This window comes from Delphinapterus leucas, chromosome 1 (assembly GCF_059928025.1).
Source record: "Delphinapterus leucas isolate spDelLeu-1000000601 "Yukka" chromosome 1, BTC_Dleu_Yukka2, whole genome shotgun sequence".
Classification (NCBI taxonomy): Eukaryota; Metazoa; Chordata; class Mammalia; order Artiodactyla; family Monodontidae; genus Delphinapterus; species Delphinapterus leucas.
Genome location: NC_143129.1, coordinates 158,635,666 through 158,654,645, shown reverse-complemented (window position 1 = coordinate 158,654,645; position 18,980 = coordinate 158,635,666). Strand labels below are relative to the sequence as shown.

General features: G+C 54.8%; 2 protein-coding genes across 3 annotated transcripts in view; both read left to right on the top strand.

Moving 5' to 3' along the window:
* BMP8A (bone morphogenetic protein 8a) overlaps window positions 1-18,790 on the top strand; it is a 37,417-nt gene extending 18,627 nt beyond the window's left edge. The window contains exons 2-7 of one of the 2 annotated variants that reach the window (XM_022575334.3): window positions 808-997; window positions 1,435-1,583; window positions 14,567-14,761; window positions 15,545-15,624; window positions 16,173-16,283; window positions 18,541-18,790. In XM_022575334.3, the coding sequence (XP_022431042.3) occupies window positions 808-997; window positions 1,435-1,583; window positions 14,567-14,761; window positions 15,545-15,624; window positions 16,173-16,283; window positions 18,541-18,690 (875 nt within the window). In that variant the 3' untranslated portion in view covers window positions 18,691-18,790. Of the gene's footprint in view, window positions 1-807; window positions 998-1,434; window positions 1,584-14,566; window positions 14,762-15,544; window positions 15,668-16,158; window positions 16,284-18,540 lie in introns of both variants that reach the window. The other variant, XM_089895573.1, reaches the window with a different exon arrangement.
* Window positions 3,133-5,034, top strand: LOC111175625 (succinyl-CoA:3-ketoacid coenzyme A transferase 2, mitochondrial-like). The gene is given in 3 exon segments (XM_022575333.2): window positions 3,133-4,376; window positions 4,379-4,531; window positions 4,534-5,034. Coding segments are annotated over 3 exon segments (1,578 nt in total). The 5' UTR covers window positions 3,133-3,250; the 3' UTR covers window positions 4,833-5,034.
* Window positions 18,791-18,980: the final 190 nt, after the last annotated feature.

The window sequence follows — 18,980 nt, the reverse complement described above, 5'->3', positions numbered from 1 at the left end:
AGTCCCATCCTTCAAGGCCAGTTCAGGTGTCACCTCCTCTGGGAAGCCTGCTCAGATCATGCCATGGGACCCTCCAGCTTCCCCAGCACTTGACCAAGCATCTCCAGGAGCTGTCATCCTACCTCGCCTCTTCCTGGTTCTTTCCGTGTCTCCCTCCGGCCCCCCTTCCTGCTTCCCCTTGTTCCAAAGAGGGTCCTGCCGTCCTTTCACCCTTTGCTGGGCTTTATGGCTGTTGTTTTCCCTGCTGGTGCTGTCGTTCCTTGGCTCTAGGCCTTTGCTCAGGCTGGACCCTGCCTCTGCAGCATCCTTCTCCCTTGACATCATGGCAAATTCACTCTCACCCCTCAAGGCCCAGCTCCAAAGCCCTTTCGCCCCTCAACTCCCATCCACATACCGGCTGACTCCGGGAGCCCTGTCCTGTCCAAGTGCACTCAGCTATGTCCCTGCTGCCACCGTGGCCCTTTTCTGCCTCGGGTCTGATGTCCATCTCCCCAGAGGAGGGACCTGCCCTGTGCCCCATCTGTGGGTCCCAGAGCCAGCAGGGTGCTGAGCGGGGCAAGCTGGGTTTGGGGCTTGCGGACCAGACATGGACACTGCCCTTGTTGCACTGCCATGTGCCAGGTGCCGTGCCAGGCGCCTCACGACACAGCTCCCCGAGCCCTCTCGGCACCCAGGAGGCAGAGCCTGTTCTCGAGCAGGGAGCGGTCCCACCCAGACTGCCCAGGCCCCCAGATCCCACCCGGCCCTGCCCACCCCGGAGCCCGAGCTGGAACCACAAGTGACCGCCAGTCCCACTTTGTCTTGCAGCGGAGCAGGACCGCACCCTGGGCCACCAGGAGCCCCAGTGGAAGGAGTTCCGCTTTGACCTGACCCAGATCCCGGCGGGGGAGGCCGTCACGGCCGCGGAGTTCCGGATTTACAAGCTGCCCAGTACCCACCTGCTCAACTGGACCCTCCACGTCAGCATGTTCGAGGTGGTCCTGGAGAAGTCCAACAGGTGCCTGCCCTGAGCCCCACGGGCCCACTCAAGCCTCTGTCGGAGGGTCCGGCCCAGCCCTGGGTGCCGGGGGGTACATTTCCCAGAGGACAGAAGGGGAGCTTCCTGGGCAGCCCACCCTCGAAGGACAAAGATGGTTGGCCCGAGGCCTCGTGTCACCGTGGGGAGAGGCCCAGCATCAGTCCTGGATTCAAGTCCCCATCCTACTGTCCTAGCTGTGGGACATGGGCAGGTCACTGAGCTCCTGAGCCTCAGTTTCTGCATCTGTACACGGGCACAGTAACACCTTTGTACGGTAGCCGCAGTGAGAAAAGGCATGTAAGGCACCCAGGTCAGAGCCAGGCGGGGTAGATGCCCCACTAATGGTCCCCCAGGAGGGCACTGGAAACAAAGGCAGCTGTGCCGGCCCTCGGTTAATTGTTCTTTCGTGTCCACAGGGAGTCTGACTTGTTCTTTTTGGATCTTCAGACGCTCCGATCTGGGGACGAGGGCTGGCTGGTGTTGGACGTGACAGCAGCCAGTGACCGCTGGCTCTTGAACCGTAACAAGGACCTGGGACTCCGCCTCTATGTGGAAACAGATGATGGTAAGACTCGGGTCAGCAGCGAACCTTCCCCTGGGGGCTCCTCCGAGGAAGCTGCTGGCGGCAGGAGCAGCTGGAGCCCCTCACGTGGCCCTGGAGGCCTGGCCTTTTCCGCCTGTGCCGCTGGGGGATGCCTCCACCCCTCCGCGGGGCCCAGTGGGTGGAGTGAGGTTTCCGCAGTGCAGGACAGCAGGAGGCCCCCGCCAGCCGAGAGCCCCTCCCCTCCTTCTGCAGGACCAACAGCTGCGCTGCTCGGAGTGAGCCCACGTTTTCCCTCCCCGAGAAACGGGAGATTCTTTCTACCCTACGGAGCTGCCTTCTGCACCAGGAGTTTCCGTCCTGGGCTGGGGGGTGGCGGGGGGAAGCGCTCACACCCTCAGGCTCTGAGGCAGAGGCCTGGGTGTGAATCTCGGCTCTGCAGCCTTCTAACTCGGCGACCTTGGCAGGTTACTTACCTTCCTAAGCCTCGGTTTCCTCATCTGTAGAATGAGGATTCACACCTTCATTCATTTAGCAGGTGTTTGGGGGAGAGCCTCCTGGTGGGCCCAGGGTTGGTGTGTGCAGTACAGCGGGGGCCACCACGGCTGGAGCACAGAGGGCTAGGCAACGGCTGTGAGGAGGCTGAGAGAAGTGGGCAAAACAGTAACTGTGCAATAAATGTCATCTTATTTAATAGCAGTGGAGGGGGACAGGATCTGATTCAGCGTTCTATAAAACAACCCTCTGAGACACTCCCCCTCAAGGGGGTGTAGCATCTCTCCCCCTCCTTCAGTGTGGGCTGCGCTTACAGACTTGCTTCCCAAAGTATGCCGTGGGCTGGGGCAGTACCTGAGCGGCACCCCTCAGCCGGGTGCTCAGGCTCCCATGAACACGTCATGTAGCTCCCAGACACCCTTGATCTGACGGAGTGGGAACAGCACTTCACCTCCATGGTCTTCGTCCCCAAAACCCAGAACCCCAGTCTCACCATGAGAAAAACATCAGACGACCTGAAACTGAAGGGCATTCTACAGAACACCTGCCTGACCCGTACTTCTCAAAACTGTCAAGGTCATCAAAAAACACGGGAGGTCTGAGAAATTGTAACAGCCCAGAGGTGCCTAAGGAGTTGTGATGACTATATGCCAATGTGGGACCCTGGGTGGGATCCTGGAAAAAAGACGCTGGAGAAAACTAATGAAATCTGAGTAGATCGTGATGTTTAGTAAATAATAAGATACCAGTATTGGTTGATTAGTTGTGACAAATGTGGTTCCAGGACAGTACGTGCTGGGGACACAGGTGTGGGAACCGCGGACGTGCAGGTGGATCTGGGGGCAGGGGGACGGGAGTAACGCGCCGGGGAGGAAGGGTGACGATGAAGAGGAAGGAGACGGCGCCCAGGCTTCCCCGGAGGGACGTCGACTCGGGGCCTCCGTGCGCCAGTCCCCGGATCCCTCCAGTCCCGCCTGACGGTCCGGACCGGTCCCGCCTTCCGCCTTCGCGGCCCGGGAAGCTCGGCGCCTCGGGCCCTCGGAGCGCGGAGACGGAGAGGGGCGGCGGGGAGCCAGCCGGGCGGCCGCGTCACCGCTGGGGGCCCCCTGCCCTGTGACGCGCGGGCGGGGCGCGCACAGCCGCCGCCTGTCCCCGCTGGGCGCGGGGCCGGAGCCCTAGCCGGAGCGGAGCGGACGATGGCAGCCCTGCGGCTCCTGGAGTCTGCGCTCGGGCGCCGGGTCCCCGCCCCCCGCTCGGTGCCTGCGCTGGCGACGGGCGGTGTGTGCGGCTTCACCAGCAGGACCCGCGCGCGCGCCAAGTCCTACGCGGACCCCGTGGAGGCCGTGAGAGACATCCCGGACGGCGCGAGGATCATGGTCCGGGTCTTCGGCCTCTGCGCGATCCCGGAGAACCTGATAGGGGCGCTGCTCAAGACCCGCGTGAAGGACTTGACCGTGGTCGGCAGCAATGTGGGGGACGAGAACTTCGGGCTCGGCCTTTTCCTGGGGACCAAGCAGATCACCCACATCGTCTGCTCGTACTTGGGGGAGAACTCGCTCTGCGAGCACCGGTACCTGGCGGGCGAGCTGGAGCTGGAGATCACACCCCAGGGAACCCTGGCCGAGCGCATCCGCGCGGGGGGAGCCGGCGTGCCGGCCTTCCACACCCCCACAGCCTGCGGGACCCTGGCCCAGGAGGGAGGCGCACCCAGCAAGTACTTAGAGGACGGCCACATCTCCATCCTGAGTCAGCCCAGGGAGGTGAGGGAGTTCCACGGATAGCACTACCTTCTGGAGCACGACGTCATGGCCGATTTTGCTTTGGTGCAAGGGTGGAAGGCCGACCGGGCAGGAAACGTCATCTTCAGGGCCAGCGCCAGGAACTTCAACGTGCCCATGTGCAAAGCTGCGAGAACCTCAGTGGTGGAGATTGAAGAAATTGTGGACCTGGGGTCGTTTGCCCCAGAGGACATCCATGTTCCTAACATTTACTTAGAGAACATCCATGTTCCTAACATTTACTTAGGTCGAGGAATACAGGGGGGAAAAGATGAGAAAAGAAAGGAGCATTTAATGATCCGGAAAGAGGATGATGAAATATGCAAGTCTGCAGATGGTATGAGGACACGGGTCCTCAAGCAGGCAGCTCTTGCCTTTGAGGACGGCCTGTATGCCAGTCTGGGCATAGGAATCCCTCTTCTGGCCACCAGCTACATCAGCCCCAGTATAACCGTTCATCTTCACAGTGAAAATGGAATCTTGGGCTTGGGTCTGTTCCCACTGAAAGAGGAGGTGGACGCAGATCTCAACAATGCGGGCAAGCAGTCACCCTTCTTCCTGGGGGCTGTTTTTTCTCCAGCGATGAATCATTTGCCATGATTCGAGGGGGACACATCGACCTAACCTTGCTGGGAGCCATGCAGGTTTCCAAATATGGTGACCTGGCTAACTGGATGATACCTGTCAAGAAGGTGAAAGGAATGGGGGTGCGATGGATCTGGTGTCCAGTACCGAGACCAGAGTGGTGGTCACCATGGAGCACTCCACCAAGGCCAGTGAACCCAAAATCTTAGAGAAATGCACCAGACTGTTGACTGGGAATTGGTGCGTGGACCGCTTTGACAGAGAAGGTGAAATCATCACCGAGACGGCTGTGTTTGACGTGAGAGGACTGACGCTGATCGAGCTCTGGGACGGCCTGATGGTGGAGGACATCAAAAAGAGCACGGGGAGCACCTTTGCCATCTCCCCGAATCTCAGACCCATGCAGCACGTCTAAACCTAGCCGGAAAGTGAACCTTGGTCCCAGAGCGTGTGCTTCTCCCTTTAACCTCCTGGATTGCATCCTGAGAATGCCGCAATCACATTTCTGCATTTCACCAGCATCTGGCCGGCTTTCTCCTGCCATCCCAGACTGGCTGCCACTGGATAGGCTTTGTTCTCTCAAGAGGGACATGCTTTCAATTAAAAACAAAAGGAAAACAGAGGCACTGACCTTATATGTCCTGTGAGTTCTGAGAAAGCTCTGCTCCAATCACCCTCCTCCCTGTCTGTGGTATTTACATTAAATTCTATGCAGCTTGAGATGATCCCATGGGAAAGGTTTCACTGAAGTGCCTACTTTCGTGAGTGGATAATGAAATATAGGGAAAAGTGATGGGGGAGGAACTGTTACCGAGCCCAAGCTCACTCTGCTCACTGCATGACAGGCCAGTAAATCAGGAGATGAGTTGTTGAGACAAGAAGAACGACTTTAATTGGAAGGCTAGCAGATGGAGAAGATGGCAGACTAGCGTCTCAAAAAACCCATCTTGTCCTAGTCCCAATTCAGGCTCCTTTTATACGATCTTGTGGGAAAAAGGGGCAATGATCTTTCTGGCTACTTCCCACTGAACAGCGGTGATGAGGGGGTAGTTGTGAAATGGAATTGATCCGTTTTGGGTCAGGAATATCCCTTAAAATTTTTAGTAAGCAATACAATTCTCTTTCTTTATCTACAACTCTTTGAACCTGATGAAATCTCTTCTACAATGAAATTTTAACCTCAATACTTATGCTTTTTGAAGAGCAACCTTAAGTCTTCTAAGGGTTCACAAACCCGTTGCTCTCTAGGCCTCTCAGGAGTTGGGTAATTTTCTGATGACAGTGGGGCAAGCGCGATGAATCCATGGCTTTACTCCAGCTAACTGGACAGATGAGTGCGTGGTAAGTAATACCACACGTGGTCCTGTCCACCTTGTAGTCAGATGGTGCTCAGGCCCTTGTTCTCTCTAGATTTTAAGGAGGACTCCAGGCAGGAAAGGATGTAAGGCTACCTCAGTTGGATAGGCAGACCTACTAGAAGCAAACTCATGAACAGAGGTTAGTATAGTGCCCGGGGTTTTAACGTAATTGGCAACTGCTAGATCTTTCAGAGCATTTATAGATTCTCCCTCCCCGGCAGACACCTGGAATGGCCTACCATACAATATCTCAGTGGGGCGTAATTTGAGCTGCTTCTGGGAGCCCCTCTGATCCGTGGCAGGGCAACTGACAAGGCCTTATCCCAAGGTAAATTAGTCTCTTGACATATTTTAGCAATGCTCCTTTTTAATATGTAATTCATTTTCTCAGTTTTTCCTGTTGATTGTGGCCGCCAGGACGAATGTAGCTTCCAGTTCATTCGCAGTGCTTTAGTTACTTGTTAGGTTATGGTAGAGACAAAAGCAGGCCCATTATCACTTTGAAGGGGGCTAGGCAGTCCAAATAGGGGGATAATTTCCTTAAGGTGGACTTTAACCACTTCAGAGGCTTTTTCTGTCCTGGTGGGATATGCCTCCACCCATCCTGAAAAAGTGTCCACAAATACTAGCAGGTGTCTGAAATTTTCTGTGGCTTGAGGCATTTGAGTCAAGTCTATTTGCCAGTCCTCAGTGGGGCAGGTTCCTCTGTGTTGAGTTCCCATTTGGGGAGGCCTGACAGCAGTCTTTGGGTTATTTTTAGCATAAATCATGCAATTTTGAGTGACTTGCTGGTTGGTCCTTTGTAGGTTAGGCCCCATTATATATTTTTGTACTCTGTAGTCTAAGTAAGGGGCTCAAATTCATGTTCCTTTAAAGCCTCATAGAGGAGCTTTAGTATGAGCCTATCCATAGTTCGGGATCCAAATCCGACAAAACCCTGCCATTCCCAGAGACCCCCTCATTTGTCTGTGAGTCTTGGGTGTTCCCAAGCCTGCGATTGCCCATTTTCTATCAGGCAAAAGACCCCACTGTCCTGGAGGAATGACAAAACGCAGATATGTGACTTGTTTCTTACATACTTGGGCCTTTTTCTGGGAGACCTTATATTCACAATTGGCCAAATAATTCAGGGTTCTTATGGTATTTTGTAGATGCATCATATGCAAGGATTGCTATGAGCAAATCATCCACATATTGGAGTAAGAGTCCGTCATCCAATATTAAGTTTCTAAGGTCCCTAGCCAACATTTCCCCAAACAAGGTAGGGGAATTCTTAAATCCTTGAGGCAGGACTGTCCAACAATACTGTTGGACTACCTGTGTTTCTGGGTCCTGCCGTTCAAAAACAAACAGCTTCTGTGATTCTTCTGCAATAAGAATGCAGAAAAAAAGCATCTTTCAAGTCCAAAACTGAGAACCAGCTGAATTCTCCCAGAATAGTTGTAAGCAGAGTGTATGGATTAGATACCACAGGGTGCAAATCTTGGACTATTTCATTAATAGCCCTCAAGGCTTGGACAAAGTGATGCTCTGTTGAGTTTGGCTTTTTGACTGGGAGGATAGGGGTGTTAAATGGGGCCTACAAGGTTTAACCAGTCCTGTTTTCAAACTTTTTGAGAACTGGCTAAATTCCCTTTTGGGCCTCTTGCCTCAGAGGGTATTGTTTTAGATTAGATGTCCCAGTGTGCCTTTTTAATGGAATTTGTATTGGCCATGTATTTTTGGCCTTCCCTGGTGTGCCATCAGCCCACACTTCCAGCCTTACCTTTTCGTAGACCTCTGGTGGGTGCAGGGGAAGAGCTCTGTCTCCTTTTCTGGGGCATCCATGAATGCCATCTGTAGGCTTACAGTGTGGGCTGGTGGGACCCTGATGTCAAGCTGTCTTGGCAAAAAGTTACTTGAGCATTTAATTTACAAGGGAGACCTCAGCCCAAATGAGGGATTGGACACACCAGCATACATAAGAAACTGTGTTTCAGGGTGAGGTCTCCTCATTGGCATAGAGGTTGTAAGAAAGAAAAATTTTGTTCTTCTCCAGAAACTGACATGAACTGGATGGATTTGAGATGTTTTCTGTGCCACCTTGGTGTTTATCACAGAGTTTGTTGCACTCGTATTTACCAGAAAGTCAATCAACTTGTCCCACACTATCAAAGTTACCTGGGGCTCCTGTGGGGCAATTGTAATTGGACGCCTCACGTTCAAGGGAGCCCCCAGGCCTCTTCGTTCATCATCAGCGTTCCTCTCTTTCTACCATATGAGAGGCTCCCATCTTTCATTTATTGTTTTCTTTCTCATTCTTTAGTCTAGGGCAATCTTTTTTCCCATGCCCTTCCTCCTTACGGTAAGCACACTGTTCCCTCCTCAGTGGTGACTTACCTCCCTTCCAGTTACTTGCCTTCCAGGAATGCAATGCTGCTGCCAGAAAAGTGGCATTCCGTCTTGCATCCTCTCGCTTCTGTCGTTGTTCCCTGTTGTTGAACACTTTAAAAGCAACATCTACCAATTGAGAAGGGTTCATTCCAACTGCACCATCTAACTTTTGTAATTTTCTTCTTATATCTGGGTACTTTGCCCAATGCAGGTCATATTTACCATTCTCATATTTTCGGGGGTCTCAGGATCTACATCAGTGTAGCACCTATAAGATTGATAAATTCCTTCTAGAAACTCTGATGGATCCTCAATGGGTTTTTGTGGTATCTCCTGAATTTTGTTTAAGCTCTTTTGCCTAGGTACTCCCTTTGGAATACCCACTAAGATACACTTCCTATAATGCTTTAGGAGCAGGATACCTCCATTATTAGGCTCCCAGTCAGGCTCAGCAGCAGGAACTGTCAGATTTGCTTCTGGAGTTCCATCTGGATCTGCTGGATGAAGCTAGTGTGCTTCCTCTTTAGCCTTGTCAGTGACCATCCTTCTTTCATCCCCAGTAAGTATCATATTCATACGAGTGTGAATGCCCAAGAGGGATGGTAAGTGGCAAAGATAGAAGTGAAAATTTCAGTCATGCGGAGGGAGTCCTCTCGGTAAGTAGGGTTATAGTTTTTCCAATTAAACAAATCTGATGTTGAGAATGGCTTGTGCATCCGTAGAAACCCAGCTGGTTTAAGAAACGCATCTGCATTAAGGCCTCCTATAGGATATTGGTGCAAGGGAAACTGCCCTGCTCCAGAAGTGGCTCCTAGTCCAAACTGGGTGCCCTGTCAGGTCTTAGATGGTGACACCAAACCTGGCCCCTGTGCCCCGGAGGTTAGCATAGGAACTTCTAATTGATCCCCATAAGTAAATGAAACAGGAGGCGGTGAATATGTTGGTGGCATGTGGGCGGGAGGTGGCCAGAACAACTGCTGGTGCAGTCTGCTCGGCCAGTGGGAGAGCCAGGCTGGCCACAGGGGGGTGTAAGTTTCAAAATAACATGTCCCCACTCTCGCTTTCTCCCCTTCCTCTTGTAGAACAGGTTTTCCCTTGGTTTTCTCTTTCGACTGCTGTACCATAAGGTGGCAGCAGTCTGACTTCTTTTCCTCCTGTTACAATAGCATAAATGCTTCTACATACAGAATCTCATCATTTTTACCTGCTCTTTCACAAAACAATTCTAACTGCAAGATCGTATAATAAGTGAGCGATTCAGTGGCCACTGCTGTCCTGATCCTAACATATATTGGGTCACACACTATTAGAATAAAATATCATCTCTTCTTTAGTCATAGACCCACAGCTATATTTTGCCCATTTATTTAAGATACGCCCCAAAGGGCTTTCCTTAGGGACAGATGGAGTGTTTCCCATATTTATAAGTTCAGTGGGCTTCCCTGGTGGCACAGTGGTTAAGAATCTGCCTGCCAATGCAGGGAACACGGGTTCGAGCCCTAGTCCGGGAAGATACCACATGCCGTGGAGCAACTAAGCCCGTGGACCACAACTACTGAGCCTGTGCTCTAGAGCCCACACGCCACTACTACTGAAGCCCACACGCCTAGAGCCTGTGCTCTACAACAAGAGAAGCCACCACAATGAGCAGCCCACTCACCGCAACTAGAGAAAGCCCATGTGCAGAAACAAAGACCCAACACAGCCAAAAAGATAAATAAAATAGATAAATAAAATTTTTAAAAAGTTCAAGAACAACAAAACACAAAAAGCACAAGCAAATTCTAATACCAAAAGCACAAAGAGATTCCATCAAGAATGAATGCAGTATAGCTGATTCACTTTGTTATACAGCAGAAACTAACACACCATTGTAAAGCAATTATACTCCAATAAAGATGTAAAAAAAAAAAAAAAAAAGAATGAATGCAAAACAAAAGCCAACAAACTGGTTCACAAAGCAGGTAGAGTCCAACAACAATTCCGCTCTCCAGCAGGGTACCCCAATCAAATGAACAAATTGGCTTTTCCCTTAAAGGAAAAATGCCCAAACTGAGAGGGGAAGATGTTCCCAGTTGTATATACTGGAGCTACTTACCCTACTATGTGAGACCCCTTTGGCCCCCAAATGTTGATTCCCCACTTCAGCTGCCCAGCGCTGGGGCAGCCAGTGCCACTTCAGGGAATTCTGAAGGAAAGATCCTCAGGACAAATGGTCCCGGTGGCTGCTAGGGCCTTACCTGAAAATTCCCCAACAGAGGCCAACTAGCCACAAGCACCAAGGGTCCTGGCCAGCTCACCAAAATTTGTTGCCGAGCCCAAGCTCACTCTGCTCAGCAGACAACAGGCCAATAAATCAGGAGACAAGTTGTTGGGACAAGGAAGAACGACTTTAATTGGAAAGCTAGCAGACTGAGAAGATGGCAGACTAGTGTCTCAAAAAACCATCTTGTCCCAGTCCAAATTTGGGCTCCTTTTATACAGAAGAGGAGAGGGCGGGGACTACTGCAGTGCCAACCAATGGCTTAGTGGGACCACTAACGGTCACTTGTTGACAGTTGCTTGCTTGGGGGAGGGGCTCACTGTGGCACTGACCAATGGCTGAGCAGGACTGCTTAGGTTGCACCTGCCCCACCCCTATTACAGAACAACTCCACCCAGAGTCTATGTAAGGCACTGTTTTATTAGAACCATAAAAACCTACACACTTACATGTGAATTTGTAACTGGGAGAAACGCTGTCTGAATGTAAGATGTTTTTCCTTTGGCCCTTCTGACTTCCCTTCGGGGGCCTATCATTTTGTCACTAAATTTTGTCTCCTTGTTGCCTCATCTCCTCTGCCTTTCACATTTCTCCTCCTCGTAGCTAAATAGATGTCTCTAGAAGGGAAGCAAGACGGTTTAGGTGGCCAGTAAACTGGTAATAGGGGCAACTGAAGGGGGAGAGACCGTTGGTGCCGACACTTCTCCGAGAAGTCTCCTCTGTGAATAAACGGCCGCCTGTGTGTGGCCAAAGGCTGTGGCTTAGGATGGGAGGAGTTCTAGAAACCCGGGCGGTGGATGTAGATGGGTTTTCTCTTCTTAAATCATAGCGTTCCTGTGTCGTCCAGATCAGACAGTTATTCCCGTCTTCTCTGTTACGGAGCCTAAACCAGCCTCTTGTTCATACTCCCTTGAAACCCATGAGGGGCAGTGACGTACTTCATCCTGAATCCACAGTCTCACAAACTAAACAGAAAAAAATGAGTTTTTGTTTGCGTGCGTGTGTGCGTGCGTGTGTGGGGTTCAAACCCAGGCCTGCCATGGAGGCTGTGCTTTCTCAATGCGGCTCTAGGGCTGCACAAAATGGATGGGAGCCCGTGGGTAAGAACAGGAAGCTCCAGCTGGTCAAGGAAGGCCTTTCAGAGAGGCTCCCTGCGGCCTCACGCTGACGGGAGGCCCGGATCCTGGAGTGGAGAGACAGTGCTCCTGAGGGGACAGCCACAGAGTGTCAGGGGACCGTGGCCAGGCGGGCGGTGGATGGACGTCACCGAGTGGGCTGTGCAGCCCTCTGGGGCTTCTGGGGAGAAGGACTGATCTGCCCTGCCTGGAGGGAGACGCCTTCCAGCATCGGCCTGGGACAGGCAGAGGTTTCCAGAGGCAGACGAGTTACAGGTCTGTTAAACAGTAGCAAGAAGGAAAAGCACTGAGTTCCTAGTTCTCATGCGGTGAGGAAATAAATAACCTGTGGGACAAAAGCACACCTGGTCACAGCTGGCTCCCCTCCAAGGGTTTCAGCCAGGCGTCCTGATTGTCCTTCAACGTGGCACTAGGGTCACATCCATGACCGCAGGCTGAGGTGGGGCAGGGGCTGCAAGGAAGGGGCAGGTGGCACCCAGAGCAGAAAGAGGCCTTGAGGAGAGATGGGAGCAATCTTGGCCTGGCCCAGGGGGAGGGGGCGTGAATCCCCAGGGATGGGATAGGGCAGGGGAGCTGCCAAGACATCCGGGCCCTGATGGGGTAGACTCAGAAATGGGGGGAGGCTGGAGGTGTCAGGGGCCTTCCTGCCCCAGAGGAGCAGCATCTTCATCTGGGTCTGCGTGCTGGGGGAGGCCACAGTGTGGCCCCCATCTCGAGGTGTGGCCACACATCCCACGTCTCTCACAAAGGGGACAGCATGCCTGCCAGCACCCTCACAGTTCAGGTCTAGAGGCAGGGACCCTGGGCCTCAGAGGTTCCTGAAGTTCCTGCCTCTGCTTTCTGGAAAGGGTCCTGCCAGAGCCAGGCAGCCTGGGGGCCACGTCCTGGACAGCCGGGGCCTGCCCTGTGACCCAATCTCTCTGCGCCCAGGAGACCCCAATACGATCCTTGACCAGAGAGTTGCACAAGAAAAGTCTACAGTGAGCACAGCCTCGGGAGCACCGAAGGTCTCCCTGGCCTCTCAGTGGACAGGGCTCTCCAGGGACTCACAGGACAGGGCGGTTGCACATACAAGCCTAGAGGGCTGCCGGGCCAAGGCCACCCCATGCGTCCACCAGGTGTGGAGCTCTGCTCCAGTGCCGCGTGGACAGCCACCCGCCTGCCCCCATCGCTCCACGGCCTCCTCCTGGTGCCCTCATGAGCCTTTCCCTCTGTGGAAGGGCTGCTGTGTGTCTTGTGGCTCCGCATCCTCACGGGCCTGCTGTTCTTCCTCGTGACCCTAACCTGCCATGACCCAAACTCCCCGAACGGCTTCTCCCTGGGCCCCTTCCAGTGTCAGCTCCTGTCTCAGCAGGGTCATCCCTGAGTGGCACCTCTGATGGGCCCAGTGCATGTTTGTGGCAGGTGATGTCATAGGTCAAAGGTTAGTCTCTGGTCGATTAGTTGTTTAGTCAACCCTGGCCCATGGACTCAGGGCTAAAGCACAGCTGTGTAAGGGCCGGTGATGTCCCTGACCTGTAATGTGCAGTGGAGGCTCATGAGACCTACTAATAGAACACACATGTTTATGTATGTGCACATGTGTACACTAGCTGTATAAACGCACACGTGTGTGTGCACATACATATATGTGCATGTGTGTCTATGCCTGTGCATCACTGCTGCAACACTGGGGTGAAATGTACCTGGAAGTGGGATGTTCGGCCCTGGATTTTAAGAAACATTAACAGTGAGCTTGTAGTCATGCCCTGTTGTTTAGTGTGTGAAAATTCCACAGGGAAAGGAAATGAAGAGGTTCTATCACATTATCATCTTTATGATGAAAGCCAGGAAATAACTTAAATGTCTAAAGATGAACTAATATCTAAATATTCAGACGTATCTACTCAAAGGAATTTTATACATTTGAAATGTTCATAGTTGAGACTTAACAACCAAGAAGATGTTTACGTGGAAAAATTGGGGAAAGTACACACTTCTTTCTTAACGCTCACAATTTAAATTAACATATGAAAATAGCCCAGAAAAATGAAAATGATGCGTTGTAGCAGGGGAGGGGTTTTATGGGTGATATTTTTTCTAAGGTTCTTTACAGTTGTTATATATCACTTTGACAATTAAAACACAAGAGGTCATTGGAACTGCAAAGAGGTACAGGAAGATAGTTTTACTGGTGGAGGTGACTTTTCCGGGGATAAGCAGCGTGTTTTTCCGGCATCCTCAGGCTTTAGCAGCTGCGGGTAAAATCCCAGCTTTACAAGCATCACTACTCCTAGGCTGAGGCCCCAGTCATGTCTCTGCCCACAGCCTTTTCTCTCTTTCTTCCTTTTCAAACCACAAACCCGCTGGTTGAGAACTTAAATGGATAAGAAGGGCTCTGGAATTAGATGCACGTGTCTGAACGTGGACTTGGGGTAAATGTCTCTGCCCGCGGAGCCTGGGGTCTCGTTTGGGGGCATCGGCGAGTGGCCTGCTCTTGGGTGGTGCTCATCAGAGCAAGCACTGAGTCCTGGCAGCCGCTCCCGCCAGCCGGGTGTTGTAAATCCTACACTGATCCCCAGAAAGGATGGGGTGGAAGGTAGAACTCGGGCCTCGGGGCCCCGAGATGGATGGGAACCCTGGTTCTGAGAGTCCCCGGTAGTGGTGCTCTGAGCCGTCACCGAGGGGCTCTGATGCTTCTCAGTGAAATGATGGGTCTGGCGTCACCATGAAGACTGGTTGAGATCATCACGTGAACTGACTGAAAGCTGTAAAGCGCTGTCCCAACAGGCGGTGCCCTGGACCATCACTAATCCCGAGCCTGTGCTCCCGAGGACCCTCCCCCTCTCCTGCAGACCTGCCCGCTGGGGGCTGGGGCTGGACTTCGGACTCAGGTCTTCAGAGGAGGAAACTGAGACCCAGTGGGTCCCCTGCAGCCTCAGGCTCCGTGCTCCTGGCCCGCCCACAGAGAGGTCCCCGCTGTGTCCCCGTGCAGGGCCCCACCCTCGAGTGACCACCCTCTCTGCTCTCTCCGTCTCAGGGCGCAGCGTGGATCCAGGCCTGGCCGGTCTGCTGGGGCAACAGGCACCGCGCTCCAAACAGCCTTTCGTGGTCACCTTTTTCAGGGCGAGCCCCGGCCCCGTCCGAGCCCCTCGGGCAGTGAGGCCCCTGAAGAGGAGGCTGCCGAAAAGAACCAACGAGCTGCCGCCCCCAAACAAACTGCCGGGGATCTTCGGTGAGGTTGGGGACCAGGTGGTGGGGACAGAACCCTCCTGGCTTCAGTGGGGTCAGGCTGATGGTCAGTCACCCAGCACCTTTCCTGACACCACTTTGCCCCTGCACCCTGGGGACCAGCCACTACATGGTCTCCAGGGCTCTGAGCATCTGCCCTCGCCGCCCTGAAGTCCCTTCCTGTCCTCCCTGGCTCACCAGGCCCCCACCCCACCCACCCCCCACGTCAAAATCAGGTGCCCCTGGTGGCCCTCGGTGCTGCCCCGGGCACCCTGCAGGATCCAAGTGTTTGTGTGAAGGTGTCCCTACCAGGCCAAGCCCCTGGGGATCAGAGCCCCCTGGTGCCCTCCTTTCCTTCACGGGGAGCCAGGCTTTGCTTGGCCTCAGTGGGAGCCACTTGTCCTGTGGAATGGGCGTGGCTGGAGAGGCGGATGAGGTCAGGGGTGTCTCCGGAGGAAAGGAGGAGGGGCTGCTGGGCAGCAGAGGGTCCCCGGGCTGCTGAGTGGACCATGGGGAGTCACAGGCTGAAAGTCAGGGGAGGCTGGGCTGAGCGTGGGGTGACTGTAACCACAGGGAATCATCTGGAGCCGTCGAAGCTTCTTGACCAGGGTCACGGTGCCAGCAGAGCTGCAGAGATGGGCTTTATGAGACCAAATGGGTTAGTTTCCCATCATTCATTTACTCAACAAATGAGCCCATCAGGGCGTCCCCCACCCCAGGAGCTCCCCGTGGTAGGTGCACAAAGCAGGAACCCCAGCAAAGACCTTGTCCCTTCTGTCCCCCGCAGACGACGTCCACGGCTCCCACGGCCGACAGGTGTGCCGTCGGCATGAGCTCTATGTCAGCTTCCAGGACCTTGGCTGGCTGGTAATTCCTGACTCTCCTTCTTTCCTAAATGACAGTCCCCACCTTGATGATGGCAAGTGTATGTTCAAGAGGAGGTAGAAACATGGGGGATTTGCATTTTCTTGTTTTATTTTCCTCTGTGTTTTCCCAAGTTCTCTAAAGGGAGAATGTGTTGCTTCTGTAGTGAAAAGTGCTTTTTTGTGAAAACCATGAAAATGGAGACTGTCTGAATCCTTAGCCATAAAATGTCAGAGCTGCAGCAGGAAAACTGAGGCCAGGGTGGGCAGTGCCTCTGGCCTTTGCTGTGGAGCTGGGGAGGATGAAGCTGAGCGCTGATGGCGCATGAAGGGGACGGAGATCGTGCCCAGCCCTGTCTGCTGAGGGTCTTCCGGTGGATGTCAGACCTCTGGGGGAAACTGCCCTGGGAGGGGCCCGAGGGTGGGCTGGTGGGCCCTGAGGCTGAGGGAGGGTAAGGGGCAGCCCTGAGTTGTGCTGTGACAGGTGCTGGACTGGGGGGCTCGGGAGGGGCACATGGATGGGACTCACCTTCTCCCATTACCTGCCCCCAGGACTGGGTCATCGCCCCCCAAGGCTACTCAGCCTATTACTGTGAAGGGGAGTGCTCCTTCCCACTGGACTCCTGCATGAACGCCACCAACCACGCCATCCTGCAGTCCCTGGTCAGTACCGCGTCCCTCTGCCTGGACGCCCAGGGGAGGGGTTTGCGGAGGAGAGGGGCGCGTGCAGCCAGCAGGTGATGGCAGCACTGCTGTGTCAGGGAGCTTTCTCTACATGGAAACTGTAAGGAACGGCACCAAAAACGGAGGAGAGCTTAAACAAGCTTTATTTGGGTGCGCTCCCGGGCGAGGTTCACTGGTCCGAGAGAAAGTGGCCAGAGGAGTCGCGCACGGGCGAGGGTTTGGGCAGAATTTATAGGGGAAGAAGGGAAAGGGGTGTGGTGAATCCGGGAGTGCGCAGGGTATTCCTTATTTGGTGGTCTTTTCGGGTATCGTGAGGGACCGTTAGTCCCGCCCCTCGAAAGGCGGGAAGGCTGGGCTGGGTGGAAAGTCCCCAGGTCAGTTCCTGGAACTGGGTGGTCCGGAAAGTCTCCAGGTCAGTTTCTGGAACTGGGTGGTCCGGAAAGTTTCGGTCTGATGCAACCTGTGAGTCTGATTGCGTTCCCCTGCCTCGGGCCAGTTGGCCTTACAGAAACCTTTCTGCGTGCACGTGCAGTGAAATCCCACAGCCGTGCAGAAACTGGTCCCCGTGTGGGCCACCCCCAACCCGTGCACCTAAACACACGTGCACGTGGGGGACTTGCACGTCCATGCGGTGGGTACCAGACTTACAAAGGCCCGCCTGCTGGTGGTCAGAGGCACAGCCCGTGCATGATAGGCGGGCATCCCACACGGCTACTTGTGCCCTCGGAACACACACGTGCACCATGTTCACTGGCACGTTCGGCCTCCTGTGTGTCACACACGCCTTCAGGGTCGGGGTGGGTGACGCACATGTGGGTTCTGCCCCCTCTTCCTGTGCAGGAGTCCCCAGGTACCCCGTGCCCTTCTGGTTTCCCCTCCTGTTCCTTTCCCATTGGCTCTTTTTTCTGGGTCCCTCTGGGCTCTTTGTGTCTCTACAGGCTTTTGATGCCTCGGTGTCTGGGGAAACTTTAAATGCTGAAAAAGTTTCTAATAGGAACACTGTTGCTGCTGCTTATCGCTAAGTGTTTTAAATGTTTTTTAGTGCTGAGGCTTCTTTCTAGAACATTGACCTGGACACTGTAGTTACAGGTTGTTCAAGGTGATGCCCTAGAGCAAATGAGTTAAGGCAGCATGGACCCCAGGATAATGCCTCCTTTCCCAATGGTCACATGGGATTTGCTGGACCCCTGGGGAGCTTCCTTCCTTGAAGAAGGTCAGGGGTGATGGAGCCTGTCCTGGCAGCAGGCTGCTCAGAGCTGGGGCTTCTGGGGTGAGCCTGGGCTCTGGGGACCGGGGCCAGGCTGCCGGACAGGGCCCCCCAGGAGACGGCTTTGCCCAGGTCCCGCTCAGCGGCCTCCGTGAGGCCTGGGAGGTCCCGGTGGATGGAAGCAGGTTCCCTTTTCTCTCCAGCCCCTGACAGGCTGGGGGGCTGCCTTCCGGGCCCTTCCATGTGGGGCCCCGATGAAGAGTCCAGGGTGAACGGCAGCTCATCCTGCCGAGTCTCCAGATAAATACTTTTGTAGAGGCTGCAAGAGCTCACTCAGTCGGGCTGTCTTTAGGGGTAGAGCTGTTTGGAGGAGGGTAGCGGGATCCTCGTGCCAGGTCCCAGTCGTGCCGCGGCCTCGGCCTCAGCCATGGAACTGGGCAGGTGACTCGGTCCCTGTGCCCTCAGTGGTCATCTGCCCAGAACAATCTCTGCCTAGAAATCGTTAGGAGGGGTGGAGGTGCTTTGAGAAACAACAGTGTCAGACACCCCAAGGGTGAGCCTAGAAGTCTGGCCGCCAGCAGGTGTACCACGGACCTTCACCGGCTCCCAGTCTGGAGGGGGAGACGGACCAGAAACAGCTCATGTGGACAAGACACCATTAGGGACGTTGCAGAAGCGCAGGGAGGAGAGAGGAGCAGAGGGGACCCCGGGGGCGGCGCTGCAGGGGCGCAGGCAGGACCTGGCACACGTGCCAGGGGCCAGCAGGGTCAGGGTCGTCCTGACAGGAGGGGCTGTGACAGGATCCACAGGTGCCCAGGCTGGGCCTGAGGACAGCGGCGGGGCGGGGGGAGGGGTTGGGGTGGCCAAGGGGGCGGGGCCGGGGCAGAGTTCGCGCCAGCACCTGCGGGGCTGCGGGGCGAGATGGCGCCGGGGAGGGGCGAGCGGCTGCAGCCCGGGCGACAGGAGCTGGGGGCTGGGACGGGGTCCCCGCGGTTCTCACGCCTCTGCCTGCCGCCCCCTCCCCGCCAGGTGCACCTGATGAAGGCTGACGCGGTGCCCAAGGCGTGCTGCGCGCCCACCAGACTGAGCGCTACCTCCGTGCTCTACTACGACAGCAGCAACAACGTCATCCTGCGCAAGCACCGCAACATGGTGGTCCGCGCCTGCGGCTGCCACTGAGGCCCCGCCCCGCCTGCTGCACCGCCCCTACCGGGTCAGGTCAGACCTCCGCAGGGGGCACCACCCAGCGCCCTCACAGCTCAGGCAGGGCGGCGGCAGCGAGGGCGCCCCTCCGCTGCCCACATCCTGCCAGGGGCTGGTCCTCCCCAGGCCCCTCTGCCCCGCCCCCGCCCGGCGCCTGAGGCGGTGTTGGAACTCCGGCCTGGTGGTCTGCGTCCGCAGCAGGGTCCTACCCCAGCCCCTCCCCAGAGGCACGGGCTGACCGTTCTTTGGGGCTGGCAGAGAGTCCT